The 18,936-nt window shown below is 40.8% G+C and overlaps 1 protein-coding gene and 1 long non-coding RNA gene across 5 annotated transcripts in view; one reads left to right on the top strand and one right to left on the bottom strand.

Moving 5' to 3' along the window:
- Positions 1-1,617: 1,617 nt before the first annotated feature.
- The window catches only part of SOBP (sine oculis binding protein homolog), a 298,320-nt gene continuing 281,001 nt past the window's right edge, over positions 1,618-18,936 (top strand). For 2 of the 3 annotated variants that reach the window (XM_077289617.1, XM_077289615.1), the window contains exons 1-2: positions 1,618-2,061; positions 3,002-3,058. In XM_077289617.1, the coding sequence (XP_077145732.1) occupies positions 1,966-2,061; positions 3,002-3,058 (153 nt within the window). In that variant the 5' untranslated portion in view covers positions 1,618-1,965. The remainder of the gene's footprint in view (positions 2,062-3,001; positions 3,059-18,936) is intronic. The other variant, XM_077289616.1, reaches the window with a different exon arrangement.
- LOC143809887 (uncharacterized) lies at positions 10,403-18,263 on the bottom strand. Of its 2 annotated transcripts, none has more exons than XR_013222510.1 (3): positions 18,208-18,263; positions 12,037-12,143; positions 10,403-10,526 (listed from the first exon to the last, which is right to left on the bottom strand). It is a non-coding gene; the product is annotated as an uncharacterized LOC143809887 (long non-coding RNA). The 2 variants fall into 2 exon arrangements; XR_013222511.1 differs by lacking the exon at positions 18,208-18,263 and adding an exon at positions 17,780-17,843.

Genomic DNA, 18,936 nt, shown 5'->3' with positions numbered 1-18,936 from the left:
TACATTTTTACAATTACTACTTTTATAGCTTAAAGCCGAGAAAACCTATTAAATATATCAGTTTAGCCTTTTGGCTAATTTGATGCTTCTCGGCAAAAGCTGCTGCTATAGTGACAGGGATATGGCCCCATCTCTTGTCGCCCCCTCCATCTCGCTGCTCACTGGCTGGAATGAACATCACCCTGGACATTGCCTTATCATCCTCCTCATCAATGGCAGTGTGACCGAGGAGCTTGGTATGCTCATCACGTCTGCTCATCACTCCCTCCTCTATATCCAGCTGTCACATTGAGCAAGGGAAGGCAGCTTGCCCTACTCTCATCTTCCTCCGATAGGTGACTCCAGCTTTTGTATCAGTCTGAGATTAAACAACATTAGGAAGTGGAGAAATGTCTTAAAGGATACATCTGCAATATATGCAAACTGGCACGTAATAACAGAATAGATACCCACCTTTGGTACCCAGAACACATAAACTCAAAGAAAAGTGCAGCTATTTCCAATCATCTTTTAATAGATGTGTTTAAATAGTCTACACCTTAAGACGTTTCTGTCTAAATTTTTCCTACCAATTATGTAACGTGTTGTCCATGCTCCTGGTGGACAATCTAATGACATTTCATATTGCAATTCCTATTTTTGATAGAATTGTATGTGTCAAGAGCATCATTACTCGCTTGTCTCCTTTTTACATTTCCCCCTCAGTAAATAAAGGAATTGCTTAACCAAACTGTAAACGTATACTTTTTGCCTAAACTATATATTGTTGCCCTTATTCCAGCACTGGATTCCCATGAAGCTGTTTCCCTTCATTGTTTTTCCCCATGCCTAATGTTTTAATGTTTTATAGATAGGAAGCTTTTTTATTGGTAATGTTCTCTCTATGTAATACAGTTGCATTGTCTCACTTTATTATTTGTTTATTTTGTACACATTATGGGAGATGATGGCAAAATATAGATGAATAAAATATATTTACAAATATTTTATCACTTGGGTTTTTATATATAACCAGTAATGGTAGCTACAGATAATTAACCATTTTTTTGTTTGTTTCTATCAAAGCTAATGTTACTTTAATTACAGGATGAAAGGAAAAAAAAGTAAAAAAAAAATAAAATAAATAACAACAAAAATGAGCATATACTCTACAGCAAGTAAATTAATAAAGTATAACGGTATATATAAATAACATAGGGTTTTTAGTGAAATAACATGTTGATAACATAGGGTACTTAGTTTTTCTTTGGTCTTGTCTATGAAATGGCCACAGTGTGAACGTGCTCTTACACTTTACATGTATACCAGCTTATAGTCCAGCTCAGTTTTTTGGTGCATCCTTAAAGACATGGACACATGGAGAAACCACGCTGTCTTGAAAGCTTGCTGCTTGTCAGATAGCCATCAGGTAGCAGCTACTGAGAACTTTCAATTTTTATCTTTACTAGAGGATAATAGGAGCTCTTAGCAAGTGTGAGACCTAGCACCGCTCCATCCATCCCCATCACCCAGATGTGTCTAGCACTACTCGCAGAGTAAGGGGGCTGAGGAGAAGGTTTTGGCAGCTGGGAGCTCCTCCTTCTCTCCCAGCTTGGGAGGTAGTATCCCCCTCTGCTGTTCCACACAAGGAGCTTTCTCTGTGTTTCTCTCCTCCCTCTCTTTCACGTACAGTCACAGAAACATACACACAGAGAGAGACAGCACTACACACTCACACACACCCACTCACACATACACAAAGCAACAAGCGCAAGCCTGAGAGGACTAATGCAGACAGAGGCAGAAGATGGCTGACCTGACAGCAGGGCACTCTCAGCCCAACAGCCTGGCATCCCCAAGCCCTCCCTCCTCACACAGTCCCTGACGTCTTTCACCTCTAGATAGCCACTCCACTTTCCTTCTCCACCATCCTACAAATACGCTTTCATACACGCAGCCATTTCATCAGCGCAAACTATAGAAGAAATGGCAGAAATGGAAAAAGAGGGGAGACCACCGGAAAATAAAAGAAGCAGGAAGCCTGCACACCCTGTGAAGAGAGAGATCAACGAGGAGATGAAGGTAAAGGGCTGCTGCTTTGTCAGGGTATCTTTCCCATAATGTAGAGGTGCCTGTCATTTTGAGCAGAATGCATTGACTGTCTCAGCCCCGCCTCCCTCCTGGGTTCAAGACTCATTCACACACTCAAGTCTTGTCCGTTGACCAGCCATCATTGTGTGTCACCGAAGCTGACCCTTTACGTGGACTGCATGGTGCTCTGTGCACTGCGTATGCTCCTGCGGTCACCCACCTCTAATGACTGCACACCTCACCTACACACCATAGGAAACCCAGAATTCCCAGTCCGAATGCCATGACATCTTCGGTTTATTGACTTAAGAGTTAAAGCATCTAAGAGTTTGCCTTACCTGCTTTTAGCTAAGGAGTGTGCTTTGTGTAGATGAAGCATGCCTCACTTCTCAGCAGCTGTGTCTCCTAGAGTTAGGTGTAATACACCCACAATTGCTTATCCTCTCATTGAGTGTTTTTTTTTTGTTCTATAATATATAGTGTTTCTTGTGTAAGACAAACCCCAGGAGAGCATGTTGTGTTCAGTAGTCCTGCACAACCATGGCCACCCAGATGTTCTGCAGAGGTTGCTTTCAATCTGGTCCTTCAGATGCTGCACTACAAAGAAAGCCAAACCACCATAGAAACCTTCTCTTAGTCATTGGGACCAAAAAGTACTCAAGTGTAAATATAGTTACTTTTTCTAAGGACGGAGCTTACTTTAGAAGAAATGTGCAGGTTTGAGGAGGCGGTGGACAGTTATTACAGTTTATATTTTTCACACACCGCTCTTATACTGTACAGCAATTCATCTCTCTGAGCCCACCTTTGCAGACCACGAGGCCCAGCTCCAATTTATAGACTTACGTATCTGTCTTACCTGATTGAAAATCTATGTAACTTTCTGATGGCAAATTTCCATTCCAAATCAGTGATCCTTGGTATTTTTCAGTTTTCAGGTTGCACATCGTCTAAAGTGGACAGGCATTTCTCCACATCAACTCAGAGGGTCTGTTTTATTTTTCTGAATACAAAACATAAACTATAATTGAAATGGTTAATTGCCTTCCTGCACCCCCCCTCTACCCCACCACCACCCACCCCTTACAGGGCTGCCTAAATCTATCACATTGTCATTGGCTGCTCAGAGCCATCGCTTAATGTGATCTATATGGATTGCAGCTTTTAACATAGGTTCTAGAATTACAAATTAGCTAATTTTAATCAAAACATGTGAAATGTTATCCTGGCTGGATATAAAGGCTGACTGTGCTGGATCCTCTGGGTTTGTTTTGTTTATTTTGGCTGCAGGCTCTCTCAGTGGTTTGGGAGATAGTTGTTCTTCATAGCAGATGTTTGTCTGAACGAGTGGGGATGAAACAAAAACAACATTGTAAGGGGGAAAATTACACTTTTATAACTGATACTTTACTATTGAGGACTAAATCTTATAATGGATTCAGCCTTTCCTTCCACTTTACTGTTACTTTTCATCAGGGTACTATAACTTTTAGTAGCCCTTGATGAGAAGTTTGAGATCTTTTCATTTTATTTGCAGGACTAATGGACAACTTTTTTGAAGGGGGTTATCAACCTGTCTAAGTGTTATTTTTATTTATTATTAAAATATTAATTTGTATTCAAAAGTGAAGTATTTTATACACATCTTACATTCTCCTCCCAAGAGTAATCACTAAAAGTGTTACTTAGATTATTACTTTAATCTATGTCTGGGAAAGTGACCATCAGTATGGCTGCCATTACAGAGGGTATATCTACAGTATGGACACCATTAAATAGAAAATGTGTAGAAAATGCATCATGTCATAAGTAGGCAAATTTTGTATTCAGGATTCTGGAAAAGCTGTCTGACAACTTCAGCGGTAAAAGCTGTCATATTGGTTGTCAACCAGATTTCCTCAAAGCAGATATTGTATTAAGAAATAGGTATACAGCATATTATCTTATTGGTTAGGGGTAAATTCTTTAAAGTTCATAACTTTTGCAGTACATATATTTAAAAAATAATAATTTGAACCCAATTTAGGCTAAAACTCCTCAGCAAAATGAAGTTGCACATGAATCGCACTCGCGATAAATTGTAAAGTGCTCCGGAATATGTTGGAGCTATAGAAGTAGAATTATTATTAGCGACAATTGTTGCCTATGGAGGAAAAATTGAAAAGAACCTTGTAATTATCCCAAAATTCCAGAATTTTTGTAAAGTTGCAAGGTTGCTTGAAACTCTTCTTCTCAAACCTGAAGTTGTACTGGAATCACAATTTAAAAATGATTCGCCCATGACATCATGTTGCAATGTAGCCCTCGCCTTGCCGTAAGAGGACCACAAGCATGCTCATGTTTCACTTTTTCCTGGGTCCCTGAATACAGTAAGCATATAGTGGCAAAATGGTCAAATAAGTTTGATACAAAATGTCAAGAAGGACACAATGTGTTCTTGTGTAGTTTCATATCTGCAATATTCAAACAGTCTGGCTATGTTTCCCTTCATCTGAGCAGCTTTCATCTGGACTAGTGTAAAATAAGCCCTGGTAAGTAATCACTGCAGAGCAGAAAGAAAGGAATGTATACAGCAATAGACGGTCTAAGCTGTAAAAACTGAAACATGAGCACTGGCCACAGATCGGGTATCAAGGCTTTAAGGTAGGGGAAATGAAAGAAATGAAGGAGAGGGAAACACGAGAGTGGGAATGGAAAAGTCAGCTTGGAAAGTAAAGGGGTAGGAGGAGGCCCTCCTCAGGGAAATTTGGCCCAGGGATTAGGGAATTTTATCATGGTGTACAGTGACCTACTCATGTTTCAAACCACATTGGATTGAATTGCCTCTCCCTGCTAACAGAAGAAAAAGAACTGGTGTGCACACTGATTCCCTGTCTACATCCTCACAGTTATAAAAAGCTATTAGGTTTTTTTATTAACCCTTTTAGAGTCTTTCCAGCATAGAATGAGTTAATTGATAACTGTCAGTATGTCCAGACATTGTCATCCATATTATTGATGCTGGCAAGTAATATAGTGTAACGCTCGGCTTATGCAATTCAAGCTCTAAACTGCAGCTGCCCATGTTTTTTACAGAAGTAGCGGGAGTCTGTGAGGCTTTGTGAAGTAGCTTGTACGAGTCTTCTGCTAGTAAGAAATATACAGTGCACTTCTTCTAATTTGTGAACTGTGTTCACAATTTTGAGGCTGTTTTTATACTTGTTTTATAGTCAAAAGCAGAAGTGGATCTTAAAGGGAACCTGTCAGTCGAATCATGCTGTCCAAACCACGGGCAGCGTAAATCGGAAACTGGCACCTGCATTACAAACATCTCATCATTTCAGAGAAGAACATAGATGAAAGCGTGATTGTTGGTGGGGTGACTAGTCCAAGAGGTAAGTCCTCACTGGCGTCTCCCTGCTCTCTCAACTACACTAAGAGGTCGCTCCCTACTCACATAAGGAGGGACCAGACCAGGGAAGAAGGTTGTGAGGACATACCTCTTGGACTAGTCACCTCCTCCATGGCTTTGCTGTCAACTCTGTCATGTTTCAGAATAAGACATAGATGTTTGCAATGCAGGAGCCCATTCTTGAATCATGCCGCCTGGGCACATGAATCAACTGACAGGTTCCCTTTAGGATCCTATTCTAATCTAAGTTCTCTGAACCTAGTCTTATAGTTACCAGTCGCCACCTTCAGCTATTCCTGGCGCTGCTTCAGTCAAGCTGCACATATTGTGACCGCAACTTCTGACTGACCGGAAGTTAGTGGTAACAATCACAAGCACTCAATGGAACTCTCTGAATTCCTCGTTCTGGCTTTCATAGACTTACATTCAGTTGTGACTTCCAGCTCAATCAGCAAAGACTGGAGCGATCCGGCAGGTCACAAATTACTGGAGACTGACCGGAGCGGCACTAATAAAAGATGAAGACTGCAGGTGGTAAGTACAAGAATAGGGTCAGGGAACGTAGATTAGTAGCACCACTGCAGCACTGCAATAAAAAAAATGCTGGAGTGGTGCTTTAACCAAGAGCAAAATGAGCTTCAAAACTATGAACACACACCTGGAATGATAAATTATAATACGTTTATAAGAAGCGCACTGTATATTTCTTATACCAGGAAAAGTCACTAACAGAAGATGCGTATCAGAAGGCAGGTTGCCTTTGAGGTAAATTTGCACCCTTCTGTACAATTTTTCTATTTTCTGCTATGAAGAATTTCTGTAGTTATGGTGTGACCCAATGATATCAGTAACACACAGACTCTTTTGCTCTCATAAACTCAGCTTTACTCAAGGGAGACAAGGCTGAGCCACTTCAGTCGCACCTGTGTTTAGTAGAGCAGAACCAACAAGTGAAGCAGTGGTCAGAAGATAGGAGATTATACAGAATGGTACCTATTTACATTAAAGGGAAGCAAACTAGAAAGGAAATTGTAAACTTCTGATTTTTTTACCCCAACTCTGTTTTTTAGCTGCCAAAAAGCATGTGCCAAATTTGTACCAAGTATAAACATACTTAAAAGAGTATTATCACCTTCTACCATGATGGCATCTCACTTAGACCCGCAAAATGAAGCGAGTGCTGTGCTGTAATAGCACTGTGTCCTTTTATCTCTACACGTTAGTGGTGCTGGCAACTTGGCTGAATAATAAAATACACTTGGCCCCAGAGGTCAACCCCCATGATGATAAAGTAATGACATATCAGCACGCAACATCTTTTTGTTATGTAAATCCGCTTCAAAATCCACCTGAAAAGCCCTTAAAAATACTTAAAAAGAATGAACATATGCACTTAAATGTCAAAACGACTTGCTGTTCATATGTTCAGTGTTTTTGAGCTTTTTTTTAACTACTTCAGGCTTCGGAAGTGGTTACAAGAAGTGACCTTACCATATTTCAGGCAGCTTATTATCATTTATTATGCTCTGCCTATATAATGCGCTTTACAGACATCATCATCTCTGTCCCCATTGGGGCTCATGATATAAATACCCTATCGATATGTCTTTGGAGTGTGGGAAGAAATTGTAGAACACCAACACACATACAGGGAGAACTCCTCGCAGATGTTGTTCTTCGTGGGATTTGAAAACAGGACCCCAGTGCAAAAAAAATGCTAGCATCAAAGCCATCAGAAAAGGTGACAGCAAAGGTGCCAAGAAAGATGCTACAGCAAAAATACCACCAGTGTTATCCTGAAGCGTCTTCTGCTAGAAAAACTCAATGGGTATACAATCATCTAAAGGACGTTGTGTGCACATACCCTTAGATGGCCTTAGCGTGTCAGCGTGTCCGATACTGAACATTATTAGTAATGTGTCCAAAATGACAAAATCAATTCTAACAGAACACAGGAATTTACATTGGACAATTGAAGAATTAACTAGATTCATAGAACTTTCTAATTTAGGTCAATGCACGTCGATAGTGAGGGTAATACAGCTCTGGCAAAAATTAAGAGACCACTGCAAAATTTTCAGTTTCTCTGATTTTTCTCAATATAGGTATATTTTTGTGTAAAATGTGAATTGTTATTTTATTCTGTAAACTACTGATAACATATCTCTGAAGTTCCAAGCAATACATTTTGTATTTATTTTCTGAAAAGGAGAAATAGTCAAAATTACAAAAAAAGACCCAGTGCTTTCAGACCTCAAATAATGGTAAGAAAACAAGTTCATAATCATTTAGAAACAACAATACTAATGTTTTAACTCAGGAAGAGTTCAGAAATCAATATTTTGTGGAATAACCATGATTTTTAATCACAGCTTTCATGCGTCTTGGCATGCTTTCCACCAGTCTTTCACACTGCTTTTGGGTGACCTTATGCCACTCCTGGTACAAAAATTTAAGCAGTTATTTGTTTGCTGGTTTGTAACTATCCATCTTCCTCTTGATTACATTTCAGAGGTTTTCAATGGGGTTCAGGTCTGTAGATTGGGCTGGCCATGACAGGAATTTGATGTGGTAATCCTTCATCCATACCTTGATTGACCTAGCTGTGTGGCATGGCGCTTTGTCCTGCTGGAAAAAACAGTCCTCAGAGTTGGAGAACATTGCCTGAGCAGAAAGAATCAACTGTTTTTCCAGGATAACCTTGTATGCAGCTTGATTCAAACGTCCTTCGCAAAGATTAACCTGCCCAATTCCAGCCTTGCTGAAGCATCCCCAGATCAACACCTGGTCGTCTAATGGTTAGACAGAGACCTGGAGAGGCGTACAAACCACAGTGTCTTGAACCAACTGTGAAATTTGGTGGAGGATTGGTGATGATCTGGGGATGCTTCAGCAAGGCTGGAATTGGGCAGGTTGTTCTTTGCGAAGGATGTATGAATCAAGCCGCATACAAGGTTATCCTGGAAAAACAGTTGATTCCTTCTGTTCAGGCAATGTTCCCCAACTCTGAGGACTGGTTTTTCCAGCAGGACAATGCACTATGCCACACAGCTAGGTCAATCAAGGTGTGGATGAAGGACCACCACATCAAATCCCTGTCATGGCCAGCCCAATCTCCAAACCTGAACCGCGTTGAAAACTTCTTTAATGTAATCAAGAGGAAGATGGATAGTCACAAGCCATCAAACTGAGAAGAACTGCTTACATTTTTGTACCAAAAAAGCAGTGTGAAAGACTGGTGGAAAGCATGCCAAGACGCATGAAAGCTGTGAGTAAAAATCATGGTTATTCCACAAAATATTGATTTCTGAACTCTTCCTGAGTTAAAACATTACTATTGTTGTTTCTAAATGATTATGAACTTGGTTTTTTTGCATTATTTGAGGTCTGCAAGCAATGCGTTTTATTATTATTTTAACCATTTATCATTTTCAGAAAATAAATATAAAATGTATTGCTTGGATATTCAGAGACATATTGTCAGAAGTTTATAGAATAAAAGAACAATTTACATTTTACTCAAAAATATACCTATATAGAGAAAAATCAGACAAACTGAACATTTTGCAGTGGTCTCTTAATTTTTGCCAGAGCTGTATATGCAGATTAAGGGCTCATTCAGATGTCCGTGACTTTTCTTGTATGCAAAAAAAAATGCAGTCAAGTCCACAAATTTTGGACGTGACTGATGCCATGTGCTCATCTGCGTAACGGACTGGTCCAGGAGCTGCTTACTATTTACATGCGCTAATCTAGTCAATTTTGTGACCAGATTAGCGCATGCTACCTTTTGTTTTGACGATCGTGTGGGAAATCACCCACTTGCACTATTATATGGGCTACCATTATCCTGTGTACAGAAACAGAATAAAAATATGTTCATATCAACGTACCTTAAGTGTGAGAAAGTATACAGCACCCTCCCATATCCAGTTTGAAAAATTGCCTCTTTTATATCTGACATAGCAGTTTCACTGTGATTAGACACTAACACTTGTTGCCTTTTCAGACTGATGGATATTATGTTTCATTAGCTTATCATTCGTGTAATGTACATGACAGTTGTAGCAAATATAAATGTGATACAATACAGAGCTGTGTTCAAAAAGTGCATGACTCCGCATAGTTTCCTCATATAATATTTCAATTGGAGAATCATAAAAAATATGTTTACCTTACAGTGACCTTTATCACATTTCTCCCCCTCAGCTATCTCATGCTGCCCCTGTTGCTTTCTTTTACTCCTAATAGCAGTCACATAATTGGGAGACATTTTTAACATACATAGGTTATTTTTTATAAGTCGGTCTCTAAGATCTCACTGTAAAAGCAATCTGTACATCTACTAGGTACAATATTTAATATTTATATTTTGGTAATTCTTCAAATGGTTATTCCCAAAATCACAAGGTAGTCTTATAATAATGTACACATATACATATTCAGTTGTACCAATATAACTTGTTTTGCACATCACAACACAAAGAATTACCTTTCAGGCTGAAAGGAGAGATATTCTTAAGAATAGAGCTGTAAACCAAGGATGGGAGGAGCTGAACTGTTTGTTGCCTGCTGCTGAGAGACCAGTGATATTAAACTGCAAATGTAGTTCTATTGATGCATATGGCAGAAGATTATCTTCCACCATATGCATCAACATAGCAACAATTTCACATCACTGATCTGCCAGTAGCAGGCAACAAACATAGTTTTATACTGTACAGGAGGACAAACACAGGCAACAAACATAGCTCTATGTGAGTGTTGAGGAGTAGATGAGAGTTGAGCTTTGCTAGAATCAGCAGTGTAAAATTACACCGCTGTTATACTGATTGAGACGGTAGAAGTTAAAATCATTCAGGCAGGGTACTGTATAGGAGAAGAGATTTCACAGAAGCATAAGATGAATTATATACTTAGATTAGCTTGATGATAACTCACAGAGGTAGGGCTTGTCAGAAGTAGACAGAGGAGGGATAGGTCTGCAGCACTGATGAGACGCAAGTACTGTTCGGAAACGTAATTTTAGCAGATAAGAATAGGACCCATTCAGCTAAATTTCAAGCTGGATACATAAAGGGGCATGTAGAGATGAAAAAAAATCACAAAGTATAAAAAAAAACTTGTGTAGTTCTTAGTGTGCATATTAACAATTACTGTAGTATGCATTTGCTGTGCTTTCTAAAAAATCAAGTGAGTCTGCAAACAACCCTTTAGATTTGATAATATGGAAAAAATGTTGGCTGTATTTAATAGATATAAACATATTTCATTTGTCCTATGTATTATAATGCCAGATCTCCATCCCATACCCCTTAAATACGGGATTTTATTGCTGATTAAGCCTGAGGCTTCATGGCGACCTTGGTCATGATATAGTTCACATGGCCAAAGTTTGGCCTGTATCACTGCTACATTTCAGCATAATGTAAATGATAGGGATCACAGTTTGCAACCAGCCAGGCACTGCAATCAAAACAAGCAAGTCAAAATCCCACCAGTTCTGACTTTTTTGACTTGGTTGTTGTGGTCGCGCTTCCTAGTGAGTCTCAATGCTACCACATTATACTGCATTGGAGCAATGGCATAGAACAATCTTCGACCGTACGACCTGAGGCCAAAGTCACCGGGTGACGCCAACCTTAATCTTTACGTATATAAAGATTTGACACCATATGGTAAAATGCACTGAACTCACAATACTATAAAGTCAGTAAATGTAATCTATTAGTTGTCCCATTGTATCATATGTACAAAACTCCATTAAGTCTACGTTCACATTAGCGTTCGGCGCCGCAGCGTCAGGCGCCGCAGCATCGCCGCATGCGTCATGCGCCCCTATATTTAACATGGGGGCGCATGGACATGCGTTGTGCTGCGTTTTGCGACGCATGCGTTTTTTTGGCCGCAAGCGTTGGGCGCAGAGAACGCAGCAAGTTGCATTTTTTTTGCGTCCAACTTTCGGCGAAAAAGGACGCATGCGTCACAAAACGCAGCGTTTTAGCGTGCGTTTTGTTGCGGCTTTGTTTGCGTTGTGCGTTGCATCGCCGACGCAGCGGCGCACAACGCAAATGTGAACGTAGCCTTAATTAGATTCTTAATGGGGTATTCTCATCTTTTACATTATGGCCATGGGATATGATCCATGATCATATATGAAATATATGATCCATGCGGATCTCACTACTGGGATCCACAGTTATCTCTAAAATGGGGCCCTGTCATGCAGAGGAGAAGCTCTCCCTATACTCTTCTATGGGAGCTTCAAAATAACTGAGCAAATAGGGTTCATAACAAAAAGCACTCTCTCTGTACAGTACCTCTCCTGGTAACTCTCTGTGGAAAGATCTGCAACACCCGGGCAGGAGGGCATTGGACTTTATATTAATGAATGATTGGGTTCAGACCTCTGGGAACTGCACCACTGATGAATTTATGCCATTTGTCATCATCATCTCAGACTATTTTTTTTAGATGTTTTTGTGATGTTTCTGGTTGTGTTTTCATTATTTTTTGAGCCAATGCAGAGAATTCTTTCTAAAAAAGGGGAGGGAATATAAAAGAAGCACTTATACCTGTTTCTGGTTGATTTATCTTTGTCTGAAACAACTGGATCAGATGATGCCTGGATGATTTTCCTGTAGCTTTGCTTCATTAAAAAAGAACATTCTTACAATAAGAACTGTGAACACAAAATCAGGAGTTTGAGACAGAAAACTGTCATTTGTTGTGTCTGTCAAATGTAACTGATGGCATATGTACAGTATGTGTAGTAAATCAGCAAGACGTGAACACGGTATCCTATTCATAAAATATGAGAGTATTTATCAACACTCTGCTCCCGCTGAAGGCGCTCGTACCATTGGCTGTAAGACATATTGAGCCCACTGGAGTGGATTAATTCAATAGACATAGCTCTCATAGCCTGGGAAATGCTCTGGGCAATTTCATTTGCAGCTTAAAGATAATGGGGGCTATGGTTCAGAAATGGTGGTCTTCTCACTACAGGACGGCAAATTAGGGCACGGATTTACGTAGCACAAGCCTGATTATAGAAGCGGGTCTAGGAAACAATATGTTCTTTTCCAGCTTGTGCATCAGTCAGAGATGATGAGAAGGAGCTACAGGCTGCTAGCTGGATATTCTAACTTGTGGAAGCTCCTATTTAAAAAATGATGTGAAATAAGGCTCATTTCTTAATGCTGTCCTATGAATTTCTGCTTCGTGCTTGTGAATCGCTGTAGGTTAGTATCTGTCGTAATGATATGTCACTGTTGTTTCCAGCATTTTGGCATTTTAGCTGCAGAAAATGTTGATAGAATGTAGAACAGCAGTTAAGGAGCGTTCATCTGGTATCACAGTGTGTTATTATCCTCTGCATTCAATCATGGACACCTATACATGTAAGATAACTGATAAAAGACAATCGGAAAAGGTGGTACTAGATGTAAATACGATGTTCACAAAAGATGTTGATTTTCTTCATTTTTTAATTGAGTTGCCCTAATTCTTCATTAATTACATTTATGCTGAAATTTTTGTGTCATATTTAATGTAAATTGGCCACGTGAACTGGGACATGACAATATACTGTGATCGATCTGGCACTGTATTCATACATTGTCCTTGGCCTTGTTCTTGACTCAGCATATCACGAGATGTATGGTATGAGATGACCAGCTATTGACCATGATTTTGTGATAGTCTGCCATGAGAGGTCTATGCTATGTTTATCTATGAGTAGCAACCCAGTAGTTGGGCCTTGGACTGCAGCCTCTCAAGGGTTTTGTTAGCATGTTGTGATATTGGACACGAGAAGGCATTTACAGAAATATAAGTAAACCGTGGCCCACTTCATCAAAGCTCAAGATTCATGGTGGCTCAGTATTTAGCACTAGTGATGAGCGAATATACTCGTTACTCGAGATTTCTGGAGCACGCTCGGGTGTCCTCCTAGTATTTTTTAGTGCTCGGAGATTTAGTTTTCATCACCTCAGCTGAATGATTTACAGCTATTAGCCAGGCTAAGTACATGTGGGGGTTGCCTGGTTGCTAGGGAATCCCCACATGTAATCAAGCTGGCTAAGAGATGTAAATCATTCATCTGCGGTGATGAAAACTAAATCTCTGAGCACTAAAAAATACTAGGAGGACCCCCGAGCGTGCTCCAGAAATCTCGAGTAACGAGTATATTCGCTCATCACTATTTAGCACTGTAGCCTTTCAGCACTGGTGTCCTGGGCTCAAATCCCAAAAAGGACAACATCGGCAAGGAGTTTATATGTTCTCCTTGTGTTTGCGGGGGTTTCCTTAGGGTACTGTGGTTTCCGTCCACAAACTGGTTATTCCCAGGAAATTTAGATTCTGAACCCTAATGGGGACAGAGATAGCAATATCTGTAAAGCGCTGTGGAATATGATGGTTCTATATAAGTAAACATAATAAATAAAAAATAATAATACGCCAAAAAAGTGGCGTCAAAGTTTTGAAAGTGGCTATATTCTGATGCAACTGGGAATTACGGTAGCTCCTCTAATTCATAACGAGTTGTGGCATTTTAGAGAATGGAGTTAGATTTCTGGTGTAGGGAACACAGGCGCACGTCACTCATCAGATGCTCCAGATTCATAAAGAGGTGTGCACCTCTTCATGAATAAAGAACGTCTGACTCCACCACACCCCCTCATCAAGACCGGCAAGAAAATTGCTGCTCTTGATGATTCGGGGTCTAAATCTGCAAATGCGTGACACATGGAAAATCATTCCTGTGATTGCAGAAAATATTTGATGAGTATTTGTGCAACAATCACCGTGATATTAAATATTGCAAATATGATAATAAGTATTATAGTTCTACCTTGACCATGTTGACCCATTCATATCTTGAAGACTTAGTCCATGTTTCCTTGTAGCAAACACACTGTGTTTTTTAGCTGCATTTTTTTGTGCTGCATTTATTTGTCCAAGCAAAGTAGATGTGATTCTGCAATAACTCATGCCCCCTGTGCATCTAAAGACACTGTTGAATTGTGAGGGTTTTTTTAAAAAAAAATTTTGTCCTAAAAAATATGCATGCAAAAATACATGCAGTTGTTTTTTTAAGTTCAGAATCAACACTTCTTATTTATTCCAAAAGAAAAATGCATTATAAAACACTGTTTCAAATCTGCACTAAAATGCGTCAAATAAAGGGAAATTCCAGCAAAACAATTGATCAAAAATGCAATAATCAGTGATGTATTGCTATTGCATCTTATGGTGCGGACACCTGCAGAAAACATTTACACTACACCGACAGCTGTCAATAACTATCACTGATAAGTGTATTTCTGGTCTCTTTGTTAAAATCTATGTCTTTGTCCAGATGTTTGAAGGTAAGAAGTAGTTAATAAGCAGCAGATTTATCAGGCATCCTTGCTTTTAAAGGGATGTTTTTCTGAGTGCTTTCTCCCTATGGCTTTCAAAATGTGTTTCCAGTGGGTGTTCACTTTGAACTAGCTACTACACATCATTTTCTCTCACATAGCCTGTCATTTGTCTCCCCCCTCACTAGCGCTGCCTCCAGCTCCCTTTTCTTTCTGCTCAGCTTGTTAATGCAGTGTGAACTTATTATGTTTTATGGTCTCATTCCTTTTCTTTATATTTAAATAGTGTAAGTAAATGTGATGTCTGATTGTATAATTTCATCATTACTAGCAGTATATATTGTATAAATCAATTCCCTGATTCCTGTCAATGAATGTAGTGGGCACTGTATTGTAGCAGGCATCATTATGAGGATGCTCGCTATTCAGCGATTTCTAATTGCCAGAAAAGAGCCTGTGCAGTTAATAGCAGTATCCAAATAAAAATCATTACACTTATTAATGGTGACAATTATTCTCAAAACGGCAAAACCTTTTTCTTTTATTTTGATATTTCGGAGTAAGGCATTATTTGGTGAGTTTCACACTTACTGTGTACCCTGTACCCCCAGGAGGGGTAACACCCCAAAACTTGTGTCTGAAAATTGAGATTTTTGTTTAGCATTTTTCCTAAGTCATATGGCAAGGCTCGTTAAAGGGAACTTGTCACTTCCAAAATCGAAGTTGAGCTAAGCCCACCAGCATCAGGGGCTTATCTACAGCATTCTGTAATGCTGTAGATAAGCCCCCGATGTATTCTGAAAGATGAGAAAAAGAAGTTAGATTATACTCACCCAGGGGCGGGTCTGCTGCGGTCCGATAGGCGTCGCGGTCCGGTCCGGGGCCTCCCATCTTCATAGGATGACGTCCTCTTCTTGTCTTCACGCTGTAGCTCCGGCGCAGGCGTACTTTGTCTGCCCTGTTGAGGGCAGAGCAAAGTACTGCAGTGCGCAGGCGCAGGGAAAGGTCAGAGGCCCGGCGCCTGCGCACTGCAGTACTTTGCTCTGCCCTCAACAGGACAGACAAAGTACGCCTGCGCTGGAGCCGCAGCATGAAGACAAGAAGAGGACATCATCGTAAGAAGACCGGACCGGGCCGCGACACCCATCGTACCGGGACCGCCCCTGGGTGAGTATAATATAACCTCTTTTTCTCATCTTTCAGGATACATCGGGGGGCTTATCTACAGCATTACATAATGCCGTAGATAAGCCCCTAATGCTGGTGGGTGGACTTAGCTCACCTTTGATTTTGGGGGTGACAGGTTCCCTTTAAAGGGTCGATATTTACTTTAAGGATTGCTATTTCCAATAGGTGGCACTGTAGAGTTCAAGTACTTTTCTTCTCTGAAGAGGTCATTTGCATATTTAATTTCTCAGAGTAGCATAGCATGGCCTATAAGTTTCGTTACCCTGTCATGTCAGGCATGTCACTCCAGACCTCTGTTACATACAGGGAATCTGTGTAAGTGAATATGGTACAGTGTTTGAAGATCCGGTACTAGATTTCTCAACAGATCTAAGAGAGCTATTTAGTAATATATGCACTTTGGATTGTGATATCTGGTGACACTACTTTCAGCTGTGGCTTGCATCTGTGGCTCTTTTTGCAGCATGTTCCCTATCTTTTCCTAAGCTACACAAACTCCCATCATGCTAATGTCCTCAATTCTATGCCTGTTGCTGCGAATCTAACACTGTTTCTGTACCTGATATGTTCCCCAGTACCTCCAAACACTGTACATTATTATACCATACCTACAGTGACACACTTAAAAAAGTGCCACATCAAGATCACCCTAAAAGCTCCATTTTGTGTCCCAGACATGAGCAGTGCATCACACCGTAAACCCCCCTTTGTGTCTCACAAAGTATTTATGCCACCTGTTGTGCCCCAAGTGATAATAGTGTCCACACATAGAAATAGTTATCTTCTCAGTGGCAAAAACATTAATAGCGCTCCTTATAAGGGCCAAAAAGTAATAGTCCCTCAAATAATAATATCTACCTTCGTTCTGCCTCAAAACAACAATATTTTCCACTTTTGTGCCCACTTCATAGTTGAAATTCCAACTTTGTGCCTTCTACAAGGTGATAATGCCTCCTTTGTTGCCTGTAAGGATTCACACTCTCTGGTAGACATTAGGAAGTGTTCACAGAGGCAATGCAGTTTTGGTCCAAACACATGCAGTTTTTATTGCTTTCCACAGGTTGTACAGCAGCAAAACAAACTCAAAACTATAAATCCAGAGCCTTGTGTAGGTGCTAACCAAACAGAACAGAGCCTTGGCTACTCATACATGGCTGAGCTAGCCCCAGCCTGCTATTTTTCATATCAACCACCTATACTTGCGGATCTCTGCACATAGCCTGTGCAGACAACACTTTTCAGCTCCAAGACACATCCAGTCAGTTCAGCTTCCCTTAGCTGACACAATTGCTTGTGCTGCTTCCAGCAGACTGACTGACTTCCCAGTCGCTCCATTCAGAAAGAGACCCCAGGATGTCTCTCTCTCAGCTATAGATCACATCTTGGCTGGTTCCCCCAATTAATCTACTTCCTGCTTCTTAGAGAAACCATCCAGGTGCTTCTAATCAAACACTGCAAAGATAGGACTTAACCCCGTCTTTCTCAGCTATGCTACAGGCCCTCGAAAATCACAGAGATGCAGTTTTTTTGTGTGTGAAGATCCAAAAGGGCTAGTTATTATTGATTTTGGAGGGCATTAGTGGTAATACAACTTATGTCTCCCCATGATAGAAAAAGAGTGCCCCTGGTAGCAAAATAGTGTTTTAGTTAGTAAAATACTGCCAACATGTAGCAAAATAGTGCACCATAGTAGAAAATATCCCCCATGAAGAAAATAGTACCTCTTTTTTTTCTCATAAAAATATACAGGTTGTTCTGACCTTACCTCAATTCCACTGTGGAATGTGTAGTTGCATGGTGCAGTGATATCATTCCAACATCTGTTCCCGGGATGCTAGCCCCTTGGGACAGAGGAAACCAATATTGAAATTTGTATAGAATTTGCATTTACAATTTCTATTCAAAACTGTCTCTCTGTTTATAGACCACTAGTTTTGCAACTTTTAGACAAAAAGCCTAAAGTGGTGTGGCCTAGTGAAATGCAAGGCAGTGCTCCCTTCTCTGCTGTTGGTTTCAACTCTATTCATGTGTAGGGGATGGGGATAAAGTTAAAAGTTAAAATCATTGTAGAATTCAGGGTATCAGGCCAAAAGTCTGGTGTACTGGGTTCCTGTTGGACCCTCCTTAGGGGATGAAGACCCTAGGCAATTACTAGATGTAAGAGCAGCATATTATAGCTAAGGTCCCACTCACAATTAAGCAAAAAGATTCTCCATTCTTCACTTAAGCGCCCTACATCCTTGGCCTGGCATTCTGTCACTCCTTTGCCCTTATTAGGCTTTGTGATGTCATGTGGTGTGTGAGTGTAGCGCTCCCACCGCCGCAGGGCCGAGGGGTACCCGGTACCGGGCCTGTGAGTCTCTGCTCTGGGGTTGTCACGGTGGCTAGGCCCCGGTCCGTGACCCTGCCGTGGGGCGCACAACAAATAATTGATATGAATGGTGCTGATGGTGATGTGTGGAGGGATGGTGGTAGTGGTCGTGCCGTAGTGGTGCGGTGCAGTAAATAACGAGGACACCAGGTTGCAGTCTCTTTACTTCTTTACTGAAGATCTCAGGGTCCTCAGTCCAGAATACGGTTCACCAGGCTGCGCAAGTCCGGCCGGTCCAATGGCACCTCCAGAGTTCTCTTCACAGGTGGAAATCTGTGCCTTCCTGCTTGCGCTATGTGTTGTGGTCCTTCCCTGCTGTGCTTACGGAAAGTCCCCACAACTGTTGTGTCTGTTTCTTAAGTTCCCTCACAACTCGATTAGATGATGTTCTGCTAATCCTCCGTCCCTCCCTGATGTTCTGGTTGGGACGGCACCCGTTTGACGCGTAGGCTCGGAGCTCTTCCGGGACCCTAGAGTCGCCCCTCTCCACAAGTTGCCCCCCAAGACTGCATAGGTGATTTAAGTTAGACAGCCCGCCTTAGACTGACTGT

The sequence above is a fragment of the Ranitomeya variabilis genome, chromosome 2 (genome assembly GCF_051348905.1).
Source record: "Ranitomeya variabilis isolate aRanVar5 chromosome 2, aRanVar5.hap1, whole genome shotgun sequence".
NCBI classification, from domain to species: Eukaryota; Metazoa; Chordata; class Amphibia; order Anura; family Dendrobatidae; genus Ranitomeya; species Ranitomeya variabilis.
The sequence above is the reverse complement of the archived record's forward strand: the minus strand, read 5'-3'. Positions and strand labels throughout refer to the sequence as shown.